The sequence below is a fragment of the Taeniopygia guttata genome, chromosome 13 (assembly GCF_048771995.1).
Source record: "Taeniopygia guttata chromosome 13, bTaeGut7.mat, whole genome shotgun sequence".
In the NCBI taxonomy this organism is placed as follows: domain Eukaryota; kingdom Metazoa; phylum Chordata; class Aves; order Passeriformes; family Estrildidae; genus Taeniopygia; species Taeniopygia guttata.
Window position 1 is genome coordinate 9,686,929 of NC_133038.1, and position 15,215 is coordinate 9,702,143.

Here is a 15,215-nt window from a genome sequence, read left to right on the forward strand (position 1 = left end):
ACGATGGTACAGATATTGTGTAACATCAGTGCACACTACAAGTACAATTTTTCCTGGAAGAACAAAGGAAGAAAGAGGCCCCCTACCTGGAATTTTGACATACAAAATAATTCATGAGTTTTAAATCCATTTTGCAGGACAAATTAGAATTAGTTCTATGCTGATATCTCACAGGGTGAAACCATACCAGGTATTTTGTCCCATGGAAGAACTCCAGAGCAGGAGCACAGGGTTTTTCCTCCAAATTCAGGTTGGAGGTCAGGTCTTAGGGATGCAGAGGTGAATCTCTAGACCTCTCACCCTTTTCTTTGCAAAATACAGCAGCAGTTTTTGAATCAGCAGATTGCAGAGTGCCCAAAGAATCAAAGAATCACCAGCTGAAGGTTTAAGCTGCAAACAGGGACCCGCCAAACTCTGTGTTTTTGTTTTGTTGTGGATTTTTTTCTTTTTATAAAAATATCATTTTGACTCCAGAAAATTTCCCTTGCAAAATGATGTCTAATACATACATCCTGAATTACTCCTCGTGGCAAACCTGAGCCGGGTCTGGAGAGTGGGGGGCTCATTTGCATTGCAAACCTGCCATCAGCGTCTGGGAAGGCTGAGGCACTTTTATTCCAGTTTTCCTTTGAAGCCAAGGAGCCACAGAGGCATTATTTGCATCTGGGCTGGCATGAACAGCGCCGTGGTGGTGCCTTTATCCCTCCCTCCCCCGAGACAGCACAAGGGGTAATCAACAGCCTCAAGTGCTCCGAAACTGAGCCTATTTTTTCCACTGGATTAGCAGCAGCAAATGCACAAGCACATTATTAAGATGGTGCATTCATTTCTTTGGAGTCAGGATGGAATTTTGATAGAGTTAAAAACCCCATTAATATTTACATCACTTAGTGGCGCTGGAAGTAAGTACATTTATTTTAACTCAAGCTGCAAAGCATTTAGTTCTTTGTAATTAGAGCACTGCTATTAAGTATTCATAAGGCTGCACAATAGAGTGTCACAGGAAACCTGGTTTAATTTAGTGGTAAGTCAATGTTTTAGGTTTGTGTAAAAACAGAAACTAATTTACCAAGCCTTCTTGCTTGTGTTTTCCCACCTGGGCTTTGCAAGCTTTCTTCAGCTTGGCTCTATTCAAGCTACTTTTTGTACCTTTGGAAGTTGGGAAGTTGCTGGGGAAGTCTTGCAGGTGTGCAGGTATTTTGGAAAAGGGCACAGCCAGGCTGGGGGAAGCTGCCTGATGGAAAAAAAGCTGGAAGTGCTGGTCCAAAGCAGCTGAAGATGAGCTGCTGGGTGCCCAGGTGGCCAAAACACCAAGAGCACCTGGGCTGGATCCTCCAGTGGGGGAAATCTGCTTTTAGGGGAGATGCTGGAACTAATCCCTGCGTTTCTGTCTCTGCTGCAGGATGAGGTCTCTCCTATGGACATTGAACTCCCAGCTGCCTGTGCCTGTTGCCTGTGATGGAAGAGCTTGATGTGAATGTGAGGTAGGAGGAAGGACTCTTCAGCTGTGGTGGGCAGTGAGCCCCAAAGTGTCCCCAAGGCTGCAGGGGAGCATTTCCTCTCTGCCTGCAGATAAAGCTCTCTGCTCATACAGCAGGGCCTGGTTTGGGGTTTCCTGGAGCTTCTCTGAGGACGTGACATCACCCTGGTATTTGGAGAGGTGTCAAATGTGACCCAGACAAGTCAAGGATTTCTTTTCAGTAGAAAATGTTATGAATTTTGAAAAGGTTGCAATGTGATGTTGGAGAGACATTCCTGGAAATTTTTGACAGTTCAGTTTGGAACTTGAATTCATCACAGCTCGAGGGAGGTGGCAGACCTCATTTTCTCTAATTCCAGAGTAGAAAAATAAATGACCCACGAGTATTCCCTATTTATATTTTATTGGATTTTTTAATTTCATGTGACTCGGCGATTGTTATTGGGTACATTTATTACAGGCACTAGGTTAACGAGATCCTGTCAAGTGGTTTGAAATGAAAATCTCAATTTGCTTACAGCAATCCAGAGAGGCCAAACTCTGCCTGGCTTGGGCTCTTACCAGTGTAAGTCACAATTGTGCCATGCCTTTGAGACAATGAAAACCTTCCCAGATTTGGGTAAGGCTCCCCTCATCTCCCTGCTCAGCATTCCCAGCTGCCAGGAATGAGGCAGAGCGTCTGTTGGTCTGACAGTCCCTCCTTATGTCATGAGAGCCAAATCTCACTCTCTTATTACATTTTGGGAGCACAGGTGACTCTTACTGACACCAGTTCTGCATGGCATTTTTGCCCTGCATTTTTCTGCCTTTTCCCCCTGCCCTTTTCCCTTTGTCCCTTCTCCTCACTTCCCCCCTCCACCATTTTTCCCCACCCCCTTTTTCCCGACTTTTTTTTTCTGCCTTTTTCCCCCTGTTCCCTTTTTCCTACACCTTTTTTCCCCACATTTTTCCCCGACCTGATTTTTCCCACCTTTTTCCCCACTTTTTTTTTTCTTTAGCCTGCTTTTTTTCCTGCCTTTTCCCCATCCTTTTCCCTGTCTTTTTTTTCCCCCACACCTTTTCCCCCCTCACCTTTCTTCCCTCTTCTTTCCTCTTTACCGACTGCAACAATTTGGGAAATTACACTTAATTGAGCTTCGAGTGATCAGGTGTCAAAGCTGACACCTGATTTTGCTGGGCTGGCTGAAACTTCCCTTGGAAAATCTCCTTAATGCTGATAAGGGAAAATGTGTGCTAATGTCTTTACAAACAATTCCGGGGCTGTTAATTAATGGCTTTAAAGTGGCTCCTAATGTCTCCAGCAACCTCAAGGGCAAGGTTGTTACAGACCCCAGACAAGTTTGACTCCTGAACTTTAGGGTCAGAGGTAAAAGGGTCAGCACAAATCCTATTGCAGAACCAGTGGGGAAAGGAGGAGAGCTACATGCAGCCGGGAGTTTGGGATAAAAGGAATTTTGAGATTCCCCAGTGGACTCTCTCCTTTTATTCTAATCAAGTTGCAGGACTCCTGTGTCTCCTCTAGGGATGCTGGCTTTTCCCACACATGGGAAATATTGATCCCACAATTGTGTTCCAGGCAGATTTTGGGATGTTGTCCTGAGTGCTTCACACAATAAAGGGCTCTTGCTTCCTCAAGTTCTTACAGTCTGGATAAACAGGTGAAAAAAAAAAAAATCACCAGCACCTTCAGTGCAGGTAAACAGCTTTTACAAAACCCTTTTCATTCAAGCTGCAGGTGAAGGCAGGCTCCCTTTGCTAAGTCAACTTTGGAAAAACAAGGTATTATTTCAGTTTGCCACAGCAGTAATTGCTTTTTATTTTTAAGCTGAGCCCCCAAACCCACTGAATTTTAGACTGATGTTAATTGCTTCCAAACTTGGCTTTATCAGCTTTAGTTTTCTCACTTTGTTGCTGAAGGTGTTTCTGTGGCTTGAAAAGTGCAGAGCCCTCCAGAAATTCTGTGTGCAGCTCATTAATCTTACCTTGACTTTGAGGAATGAGCAGCAAGGGGAGGGAACAAGGGATCAGATCGGTTGGACTGGTTGTGTTTGTTCTGGAGCAAAGGCAAAATCCCATTTTTTAACCCAAAGGCCTGATACAGAGGCACGGGGGGCGCTGGTCCATCCCTGCCCCTGGGAGGGAATTGTGTGTTTGGTGAGTCCCAAATCCTGGAGATTGCTGTGCTGGCTCCTTTTCCCTGTGGGTCACAAGAACTGGAGCTGTTGATGGGATGGGTTTGGCTCCTGGTGCTGTGCACAGGCAGGGAAGCTCCTCAATCTCCTCTCCCCATCCAAACCTGGGGGAAACAGGAGCAAAAGTCACAGAGGGAGAGACAGGGACTCAAAGACCCATCCCTGGAGCTCCAGGATGTCCTGGAGGAGCTGGACTGTGCCTCCTCCCCCCTGCTCGGGACACTTCCAGCCACTCCTGAGGGGCACAAGAGCTGGGCCGAGTGGTTGCAATCAAATAGGCACCAAAATGATCCAAAATATAGGAAATGGAAGGAGTTGAGGGAAGTGTTTGAGTGCTCTGATGCCCTGGCAGTGGGGATTCATGGAAAGCAAACAGCTGAGGTTGCAATAGAAGTGTTTATTCTTGTGTACACAAGCTCTTTTCAAAACCTCTCCAGCTTCTACACTTGGAGTCATTAAATCATTGTTTATCTCAAGTCCTTTGATCACACTTGTGCTTAGGTGAGAAATAGCAGGCTATAAAATGTCATTTAACAGGCTGCAATCAGCCTGGAGCTTTCTTCCTCCTTCCCTTTCCAAGGGAAGAGCAGCTCTAATCCTTCTGTGCTATCAGCAGCATCCAGCCAGAAAGGGATTTGCTCTTGCATTTCTGCAGAGATAAATGAACTGATTGAGAAGATTTTCTGCCAAACCCTCTTTTCTCTACCTGGTCCCCCGGGCTGGGGAAGGGGCTGGAGCCCCAGGAGGAGCTGAGGGAGCTGGAAAGGGGCTCAGCCTGGAGAAAAGGAGGCTCAGGGGGGAACTTGTGGCTCTGCACAGCTCCTGAGAGGAGGGGACAGCCAGGTGAGCACCCAGGATGAGAGGGAACAGCCTCAGGCTGGGCTCAGGGTGGACAGCAGCAGGAATTTCCCCATGGAAAGGGAGCTCAGGCCTTGGAACTGCCCAGGGAGGTTTGGATCCCCATCCCTGGGGTGTCCCAGGAAGGGCTGGAGGTGGCACTCGGTGCTGTGGGGATGGGGCACAGGTGGAACTCAGTGATCCTGGAGGGCTTTTCCCACCTCAGTGATTCCATGAAATCCTATAAGCAGCCAGCTGAAAGAGGCTGTGGGCTTTGCCAGGTGTATCCTCTCTGTGCCTGGAGGTGCTGAGGTGCTTGGGCACAGCAGGGACACTTTGGGAGGAATCCACGTCCTGGGAGCACTCAAACACTGGGGCATTCCTGAACCTGCAGCATTCCCCACCTGCCAACAGCACCAGGGCAGAGCAGGAGGGCTCAGGGGAGCAAGAAATGATTAAAAGGCTCACTTTTATATTTTGTGCCACCAGCCAAAAATTTCCAGCAGCCAAAAAAAAAACACTGGGGGAAAAGTTCTTTTTCCTAAACGCTCCCTCCAGCCCAGGCACTGCTCCATGGGGGAGTCATCAGCCTGGGTATTTTTCATATTGTTCAACTTTTTTCTCAGTTTCTAGGGAAACACTTTAAAGCACTATATTTATGGGAACATCTTTCCAAACACCTCCGCCAACACTTAATTAATGGAGTTTTTAAGCCTGGCTCCAGCTTCTGCAAATGAATAGTGTGCTCTCTGATGGCAGCTGTGCAGCAAGGGGGACACACAGGCTCTGGAAATAAAGTTGGAGAGTGCAGAGGGGCAACTCCTGTTCGTGTTTGTGCTCAGCCCCACGGGGAGGTCAGGCCAGCACACGCCTCTGTGAGACTTCATCTGCTTGTATGAGAGCAATCTGTGCACGTGAAAACGCCCTGGACTAAAAGCTGGGCCACAAAAATGAACTTTTTCATGTCTCGCATCACATTTTCAGCGTCAGTGTCTGTGCACAGAGGGGCAGCGAGCGGAGATCTGGAAAATGCTGTGGAAGGATGTGAAAACCATCCTAAAAACTGGGGTATCCTGAGGCAGGCTGGGCTCCAGGGATTGAAATGGGCTGGACTTTATTGCCAGCTTTTGTCCAGGGGAGCTGCAGTGCCAGGGGCTTTCCACAACACCTTCCTTGATTTCCAGGGCTGCCCCTCAGCATTAGGCTGGCAAAATTCCTTTTGTCCCCGTGTTGGCATTGCCCTCTTCCCCAGGAGTGGCTGTTTCCAGGGATCAGGGACTTCTGCAGATGAGCACCTTCCTGCTGGAAGCTCCTGCCCTGCTTAGCCCCAATTAAACACAATTAACAAACACCCCCAGAGCTTCCCAGGCTGGAAAATGTGCTGGTGCTGACTCCTGGGTGGTATCTGGGCTCCATCTGAGCTGAGAGCCTTCACTTCCCATCCGCAAAGCACCCCGACCTCCTCTCTTGTTTATTTGGAGTGAGAAATGTGGTGAGGGCTTTGTGGAGAGTATTCAGAACATGCACGTACAGGAGGTTTAATAAAACAAAAGCAAGGAATTTAAGTGTTCTGCTCTTGAGTCAAGGGCATTCCATGTCCTTGCTTAGGGAGGACACCTGTCTGGAGCCTCCACACCAGTGAGGGCCATCAAAATCGGCTGGTGAACATCAGGGCCTGGAAGGTTTTTGGCTGGAATTATCTTTAACAAACCTTGTTTTTTATAGTAGAGCTCAAAATGGGCTGGGCACTGTTTTTGTGTGGCTTGGAGTCACACATGGGGTCGGGTTGGGGGGTTCTCAAATAAAATGTATTTTAGAAATCAGTGTTTTATCCTGTCTGTGCCAAGTCTTCCATTAGCAGAGGTAACTGCAAGGAACTTTTTTGTTCCCCTGGAGGTTTGAAACTGGGAAACTCTCCAGGAAATATCAGAAGTTAGACAGCCAATAGCTGTTTTTGTCTTTTGCTGTCCAAGGTGTAAACAGGCAGTGGGAAAAGGGCACAGCCTGGATATTTGAATACCCAGCCTCGTGCCAGGACCCTTCCAAGGGTCTTGGCTAAAGGCGTCTCATCTAATAATATTTTCCTGACTGCAAATATTTTTGGAAAAAGCAGAGCGGGACCTTCATGGTTTCTGATTTGAACATCTTACAAGTCCTGGGCTTTGGGCAAAGATGGGAACAAAGGTTTGGGAAAGAGAAGTCAGAATGAGAATGACTGAGAACTGCCAGAGGGGGTTTTGATCAGGTGGTAACAAATCTCTGGGTATAGGGCAGGGCTTATTTTGGGGGAATTTTTACAAGCATTAAATGCTCTGAGCCCAGGAGCAGCAGCACAACTCCTGAAGAGCTGTGGGCTCTGTGCACCCCAGTTCTGCACATGGTCATTGCAGGAGGCAACAATTCTCAATTTCTCAATTCTGTGAGAACTCTGGGCACTCAGAGTACATTTGGTATGAGCCTAAACCTTTATTTTCCCACTCTGTGTCATGGATCTGAACCCAGTCCCCCCCTGTTTCTGAACTCCTGAAGTAAAGCTGGAGATGTGCATATCTGTAATGGTGATGCCTCTGTGAGGTAAAATTATCCTGTGCAGAATAATGACAAACATTCTTGTGCAGGAGCACAGCCTGGGCTCTGCCTTCAGCACTTGGAGGATATGGAAGGGAAATGAGTGACAATTAGTGAGGATGTTGGAAATGAGGTGCTCATTCCATCAGCTCTCCCGAGCTCTGTGCTGTTTGTTGAGCATTCAGCCTGGTGGGTGACAGCAGAGAGGCAAGAGCCACCTAGAGAACAGGGGATAATCACATTATGATTATGGAATATTCACCAAAAGCCAGGACTGCTGTTCTGCTTCTTTCATCATCCTCTGTTCCTCACTAAACTGCTGTGGGGTCTGGTAGAGGCCATGGGCTCGCTTTGAGGAGCAATTCTAATCAGGAATTGTTCAAGGCATTTCTGATTAAATGTGTTTGATCTTTGGTTTTATGCAGCATTTACGAAGAGAAATGATTGTTACAACATCTCTGCCGTGCCTAATAGTGTGTCTGAATCCCTGCCTAAGTCAGAGATTTGGGGTTTTTTTCATTGTTGTGGAGTGTTTGGCAACTCCATTAAAACGCTCTGCACAGAATCCCAGCTGTGCCAGCCCTTGCTCCCAGCAGAGCTGCTCCATCCCTCTGAGCATCCTGCTGCCTCCCCTGGGCTCCCTGCAGCAGCTCCAGCTCCTCCTGTGCTGCCTATCCCAGAGCCTTGTGGTGGTGTGGAACACAAGGGGGGTGCTCAGCACATGAAGGGGACAGCTGGATTAAAGTTTCACGACTTCCAAATGTGTGATCAGGAAAAAAGGCTGACCCAAGGTGCTGCAGAGCCCAGGTGGATGTGTCAGGGTGGGGTTTGGTGGCACAAGGGCTCTCCTCTGGAAGCTGTTAGAGGATGCCAAACAAAGGATTTGCAGCAGCTGCCTTTGCTCCGTGTAAATACCGTGATCTTAATCTCATGCTGATTTCATCGGTTAATTTTAGCTTATATTCTAGGTGACAGTCGAATGGGTTTTGGGGATTGTACTCACACACCTCAGCCCTGCAGCACTATCGTGTGTGGGAGTGAATTATGTAACTGTGGAGCTGCTCAGAGCCAGGGCTGTGTCCTGCCCTGCAGGAGAGGCACCCAGAGGTGTCTGCTGGGCACTCGTGCCCTGCAAGGAGAGCCCCAGGGCTCGGGCAGAGCTCCCCAGCCTGGCTTTAATTCCTCCTCATTCCCCAGGTGCAAACTCCTGCCTGTTGGCTCAGACCAGGATAAAGCATCTCAGTGTCCTGGGTGGGTGCTCAGCCCCAGATCCAATTTCCACTGAGCAAAGGCAGAAGTTCTGCTGCTGCCAGCAGAGCTCAGGGGTTGCTGGGCTGGGCACTGGGAGCCCCTCATGCCCTCTGTGAGAGCCTCACCTACAGTCCTGGGGGCAGGTTGGGCACCACAGTGGGAAAAATATCTCTAAAGCTTGGCAGAGGCTCCCAGGAGGGACACAGGGGTGGGGCAGGGTCTGGAGGGGCCATGGGGGAGCAGCTGGAGGAGGCTGAGGGGATGGGAGATAGAGATGGGAAAAGGGGGCACAGTTTTAAACTTTAAAAAAAGGGGGGATTTAGATCAGGTGTTAGGAAGAAATTCTATACTCAGTTCTGCCCATGGCTGGGGGAGTGAAGCTCGATGGTCTTTGAGATCCCTTCCAGCCCAAACCTTTCTGTGGCTCTATGAAAATACAGCAGCAGCATCCCTGAACCCTTCTCCAGGCAGAGCCCCTGATGTCTCACACACACACAAGCACTGAAAGGTGATGTAAAGCCAGATCTGGGTTAGCATCTGAAATGTCCTTCAGGGTCTGCAGCTCCAATCTCTGCTCCTGGCACAGGGACAGGAGCCAGGGAAGGGCTGGAGCTGGGCCAGGGCAGCTCAGGCTGGATTTTGGGAAAGGTTCTTCCCCAGAGGGTGCTGGCACTGCCCAGATCCTCAGGGAATGAACGGGACACTGCTCCCAGGGATGCCAGGGTGGGATTTTGGGGCTGAGCTGGGCTGGATGATCCCTTCCAGCTCAGGATATTCCAGGATTCAGTCCCAGAGGCTGAGGTGGGAGCAGGGCTGGGGGTCCCGGTGTCTCCCCAGGTCCCTGTCCCCAAACTGGGGAGTGCTCCCAGCATGGATTGACTGCCTGCCCACACAGGCAATCTGGAAAACATTCAAATATCCTGTCGTCTTTGCTTCATCTTGACAATTGGTTTTAATCAGTGTTATCAGCTGCTGAAAACACTTCATTCTCAGGAGCACTGCAGCTTTCAGCCTCCGGGAGATTCTCGGAGCGGAGGTGCAGCTTTGGTGATGGGATCAGTTCTGTTTCAAACCAGCACAAAAGGAGAAAACCTCTTCCCTCCCACCCCACCGCCACAATTTATTTGATTTTTTTTTTCCCAAAAAACCACTCGAATAAGCGAATCATATGACCGAGTTATTTTGATACTGTGATGCTGTTTATTCCTGGCTTGTCAATACTTTAATTTCAATCTGTTTCTAAAACAGAAGTGAAGGACATAATTGACTGGGATCTGTTAGGAGTTGTCCTGCCATCTGCACGGGCTGAAGCGAAGCATTGCAGCATTTAAAGGCATTAAAGGAAATTAAATGCTTTTGGATTAGTGCTGACTTCTGATTAATATTTTAGAAAAGGATGTGGTAACAGCTGGAAAGGCAGAGATCAAATCATCCCTTCCCTATTGTCCTGTTTCTATACAGAGATGCGTTATCAGGTTTACTCTAAAGTAGCTTATCTTGTTTTTTAGGTGCTTAAGACCTAATGATTTTTTTATGCTGAGGAATAATCAGGGAAGCAGGAAAGAGGAGAGGCCAATGACAGCTTGTTTGTGGTTATAAAATATGGAGTTACAGAGGGAAAATCCCTGGCTGGAAACAATCAACCCAGTCCTGAATTCCCCACACCCGAGGGAATGTTAAAACAAGAAAACTCTTTTCGAGGCTCCCACGACTGTGAGTTTTTTATCTCAGGGGTTTTCCCCTCTGTGCTGCAGTGGGAACCGGGGAATGTGCCTGCTCTGCCCCCATGACTGATCTGTGCTCCTTAACTGCCGCAGAAAATATGCAAAAGCACTTGAGTTCATTTAGAAAAGTTGGGGTGTTTACAGGAAAGTGAAAATTGAGCTTGAAAGAGTAATTACCCTTCTTTTTACTTTCACATTAATGACTATGCAGAAGAGCTTTTTAAATATGTCCATATGTGGGTTTAAAGCATTCATTCCCCATCAGTATTTCACCTTTTTCCTTAAGTGATTTCTATATTCCTGCTAACCAGCAATCATTTTGCCTGAATCTCATTTCCTCATAATAGCAAACCCATCAATCTCTGCTTTATTAAAGAGGGAAGCAAGCTTGGAAGCCAGAACACTCCGATTTGATAAAAGATGTTATGCAAACCATTGATTTTAATTTACAGCAATATCCACTTCTTCCATTATTAACAACTTGGAATTACTAAGATTGAATAATTAACATGTATTCCTGATGATGGATCATTCCAAAGGCAGAAAGAGCCCAGATGAAATCCCTCCTGCACCCCAGTGAGGCATCTGCCTGTCCGATGTTCCCCAGGGAGCAGAGTGAAATGGTTTTGGAAATCAGGCAGACCCCAGCTCAGGGAAGAAATGATGATGACTGCTCCAGATCAGAAGGCTGAAGGATTGCTTTATTAAAATTATACTCTATTACATTAATATACTAGTTAAAGAGAGACTATCCTGTTCTACATACTTACTTTTTACTTACCCATCTAACTCAAACTTGTGACTCTGCTGAGAGCCCGAGCCACAGCTGGATCCAGTGGTCACTGACCCCAAAAAACCTCACCAGAATCCAACCCAGCCATCCCTGCAGGTAAAAAATCTCCACACCACATCCCACATGGGCAAAAGCAAGGAGCAGAGATAAAGATTGTTTCCTCTTCTTCTCTCTCTGCTTCTCCTGAGAGACAGAACTGTGTCTCTCTGTCCAGAGGATGTGAATGGCACAAAATGGCACGAGGGAAACACTCCCAAAAGTGATTTCAGAGCTAAAGTTCCTGTCCCAAATGTGCCAGCGGGAGCTCCTGACCTGCTGGGCTCTGCTCAGAGCCTGGGTGATGATCACATCTGCCCAGGGACACCACCAACCTCAGGACAGGGTGGGAAATGTGGATTTAAAATTCTCAAAGCCAAAAAAAAAAAAACAAAAAACCCATCAATGTCTGGAGAAATGTCTGGCTGAGGGCTGGGCTCCTCTGGCATTTCCAGAGCTTGTTTGGATGAGTAAAACTCAACATCTCTGTGTGCCAGGACTTTCTAATCTTTTTTAGCTTTTCTCCAAAGCAGGAGAGCTCAGTGAGATAAAGTGTAAAAAGCCTGGGATGGTGTTTAGTACATAAAAAGTGACCCCAGGGCCAGTCAAGGTAAAACAGGATAAGAGTTCCACTTTTCAATTACCTGAGCAATCTCACAGCATTAATCCTGGGTGTCCAACACCAGCCCTGTAGGCTGAGAAGAAATTTCCCTGCTGAATTAGTGTCAAGTGTTTAATGCCAGTTTATCTCCAGCCACATTTGATAACAGGAAAAACCCCATTTTCACCTGTGTAATGTGAAGTCATACAAGCAGCTGAAGGTTTAGGATGCAGTTTATTCAGGATATATCGTTAGAAATGGCTTTAGGGGAAAAATAACTCAAAATTTTGTAATAAAATCAGGTTTATGAGGAATTTATTGCATGCTGGGAATTTATTTCCTTCCTGCTTTGCAAGCTGTGGAAAAAAAAGGAAAAACCAAAATCTTTCTTTGAAACAGCAAATTATATGTAGAAATGCAGATTTAAAATATGGCTGACATTGGAGGGGGGAGTTTGTGTTATTCTTCCTTTTTCTTTTCTTCCTCTTTGTTAACTGAAAGAAATTATTGATCTCAGTAGGGGAAAATTAGGCACTTGGAATAAAAATTATTTCCTTTCCCTAACTCTGGAAAAATTACTAAGTAAAGAAGGAAAAAAAAAAAAGGGAAAGCCAGACTGTTTTGTGTTTTGTAGCACAGAGTGAAGGGAAGAGAGAAAAAGGCAAAACACTACTTAGATTTCAAGACTGAAGATGTAAAATGCTTGTCTTGAGGAAAGTTTGAACCCATTAGTCCTTGTCACATCACATCAGGAACTGCAGTGACAGAGTGATGGGTTCAGACTGCAAAAGGGGAAATTGAGGTTACAGGTAAGAAAAAATCCTTCCCTGTGAGGGTGGGGAAGGGCTGGGATGGGGCAGCCACAGCTCCCATCCCTGCCGTGTCCCAGGCCAGTTTGGGCAGGGTTTGGAGCACCCTGGGAGAGCAGAAGGTGTGGAATGAGATGGGTTTTAAGGTCCGTTCCAACCCAAACCATTCTGTGATTTTGTGACACTAACATCTTGGGGGGAAAAAATGGAAAAGACAACAGGCAGAAAGGAAAAAAAAAAAAAAAAAACCAAACCAAAATGCTTCTGCATGGAAAATAACATGATTTATTTGTGTGTAAAGAGCATGGAAACATTTTTGTGCAGAGGCTCTGCCACTCCTGCCAGTGCCACTGCAGCTCCTTTCCTTTTGTTATAAATAACTGTGTAGTTGTTGGCTTTTGCTGTTATGTATTAAATTTTGCAAACTGTTATTGATCACAACGATTTTGATATACCACAGTTTGTAATCACTGTTGGACTGGTTTTAATGCATTATAATTTTGATACAGATTATTTTGGACTGGTTTTGATGCAGTATAATTTGTCAGCTTGGTGGCCAATGCCCTGGCCATGTGTAGCTTATCTATGTATTAGTGTGATAAAAATATATTGTAGTTTAGGCTTTCACAAAACATTAAAATAGAGGCTGTGTAATGTTAGCTTTTGCAGGATACTTTTATTTTTGTAACTAACAGGCAATAGTGAGAAAAACTTAAATAAGTTTGTAGAAATAGCTAAAATTGTCTGTATGATTAGACATCACTGAAGGAATCACGGAGGTAACATTAAAAGAAAGGATGTGGAAAGGACTTCTGCTACTGACTTTGCCACTATCAATAATGCCCCATTTGTCATTGTGAAGAAATGGCATACTTACAAGAAATGACATATAAATTGTGAGGAAATGATACGTACATTGTGAGGAAATGATATGTACATTGTGAGGAAATGACATACACGACTTCCAGAACTCAAATCTGCACTATTGTGTGACGGGTCAGGAGTCAAACAAAACTAAAGAATTCCCAGAACACGTAAAAGAACTCAAAGGAATATTTGAATATGTATAAGCTTCATAAATATGCATCTGATCAGTGCAATGAAAAAATACATAAGGAAAGTGGTTTTAACTAACTGGTGCGCTCTTGGCAATTTGTCTGCTGTCCCTTTTATTCCTTATTAAAGTTTGAAACATTTTAAAGTGTTTCTCCCACTTTTGTCTCTGTTTCCCTCGCGCTCCCTGGCAGTTCGAGTGAGGCCTTCGGCATCGCGGAGAAGATCGTGCTGCTCTCCTTCATCTCCGCCGTCATCCTGATGGCCATCCTGGGCAACCTGCTGGTCATGGTGGCCGTGTGCCGGGACAGGCAGCTCAGGTGAGCCCACCTGGGGATGTCGGAGCTCAAAATGTCCCTCAGACATTTTTGGAGGTTCCAGGCCCTGGTCAGAAGCATTTGAGACCCTGGCAGGCAGCTGGAAACAGCTGTGATTTTGGGTTTGAGCCATGGAATGATTTACCAACCTTGCAGGAAGAACATCTCCCACCATTGGTGCGCTCCGAATGACGCACGGTGGCAGAACTTATCGATAAACAATGTGAACAACAAGAGAGATAGAGAATTATTACATCCCTTTCCAACTCTTTCCCAGGTCCAGCCTGATAGAAACTTCTTCTTTTTCTCTGCCTGAACTGAGAATATCCATACAGTTCCATAAACCAGGCCGGGCTGACTGGCAGCGGTTCCAACCAGTAACAGCTCTCCTAAAATACAACAAGTGGCTGGTTCAGAGTCTGAGGGCTGTAGGGACCAGACCAGTGGCTGTGCAGCACTGGGAGTATTTGAACTGCCTGTAAAAACTGCCCAGGAACAACCAACTAGGCTGTTGGGCTGATGAGCAGAGGAACAACCAACCAGGCTGTTGGGCTGATGAACAGAAGAACAACCAACCAGGCTGTTGGGCTGATGACAGAGGAACAACCAACCAGGCTGTTGGGCTGATGAGCAGTGGGGTTCTGTCGTGGGTTGGGTCTCTGATGCATGGACATTGCGGTGCCCAGTGGTGACTGGGCAACCTGCTGGTCGTGGTGGCCCTGTGCCCAGACAGGCAGCTCAGGTGAGCCCACCCAGGGGACACAGCCCCTCCTGACGAGCTGAGGTCACCAGGGAGGTGGCCCTGCCTTGCAGACCTTCCCTGCCCTCAGCTCATCCCGCAGCGCTGGCACCATTTTAATCCCCATCCTCACCTTTTCAGCATCCTTGGTGTAGAAAAGCAGACAAATCAGTGAAAAGCACAGCCAAGCAGCAATTCCCTGGAGAAACAGGTTGGCCTCTGGCCCTTTTCCATCTCAGATTTCCCAATGAGCTCATCAGCAGCACACAGAGCAAAGTCTGGTTGTGGCCGTGCAGCTCCAGCACAACTTAGCAAATGTTGCCCATGATTTGAGGGGGTCACAGGCACAGTTCCTGTCTCAAGGCTGCTGCTAACCCTGGGAATTGTCAGCCCAGCCTTAGGAGCAGAGAGATTTAACTGCTTCTATTCATGTGCTGCGTGGGATTTTTAATGGATTTAATTCTATTTTATTGTTGTGATTTAAAAAGTACTCTTCAAGGTAAAATTACAGCTTCAGTCTAGATTATTCTCAATGCTTTCTGGAAGGATTTTCTCCATTTACAAGTTAAAATAAAATCCCCCTCCTCCAGCCCAGAGCCTCCAGTGCAAGCTGTGAGGCTGAGCAACATGCAGAGGCCTGTGAGCATCCATTTGCCTCCTCTGGGTGAGCAGAAAGATGTGTTTAGGCCAGGAAAATGGTGGATATTTAGGCCTAAAAACCAGGAGCAAGCCAGGAGTGATCATATAAAGTGAGGAGTGTGTTAAAGAGGAGCTTTGGGTGTGATGGAGCAGATTAAACCCAAATTCAAGCTGGA

The 15,215-nt window shown here is 46.7% G+C and overlaps 1 protein-coding gene across 4 annotated transcripts in view; it reads left to right on the forward strand.

Moving 5' to 3' along the window:
- HTR4 (5-hydroxytryptamine receptor 4) overlaps positions 1-15,215 on the forward strand; it is a 66,023-nt gene that overhangs the window by 15,654 nt on the left and 35,154 nt on the right. For all 4 annotated transcript variants that reach the window (XR_003962647.4, XR_003962648.4, XM_030283895.4 and 1 more), the window contains 2 exons: positions 1,403-1,484; positions 13,539-13,664. Coding sequence is in view for 2 of the 4 variants with exons in the window: in XM_030283895.4 (XP_030139755.3) it covers positions 1,459-1,484; positions 13,539-13,664 (152 nt within the window). In the remaining 2 variants the exon portion in view is untranslated. The remainder of the gene's footprint in view (positions 1-1,402; positions 1,485-13,538; positions 13,665-15,215) is intronic.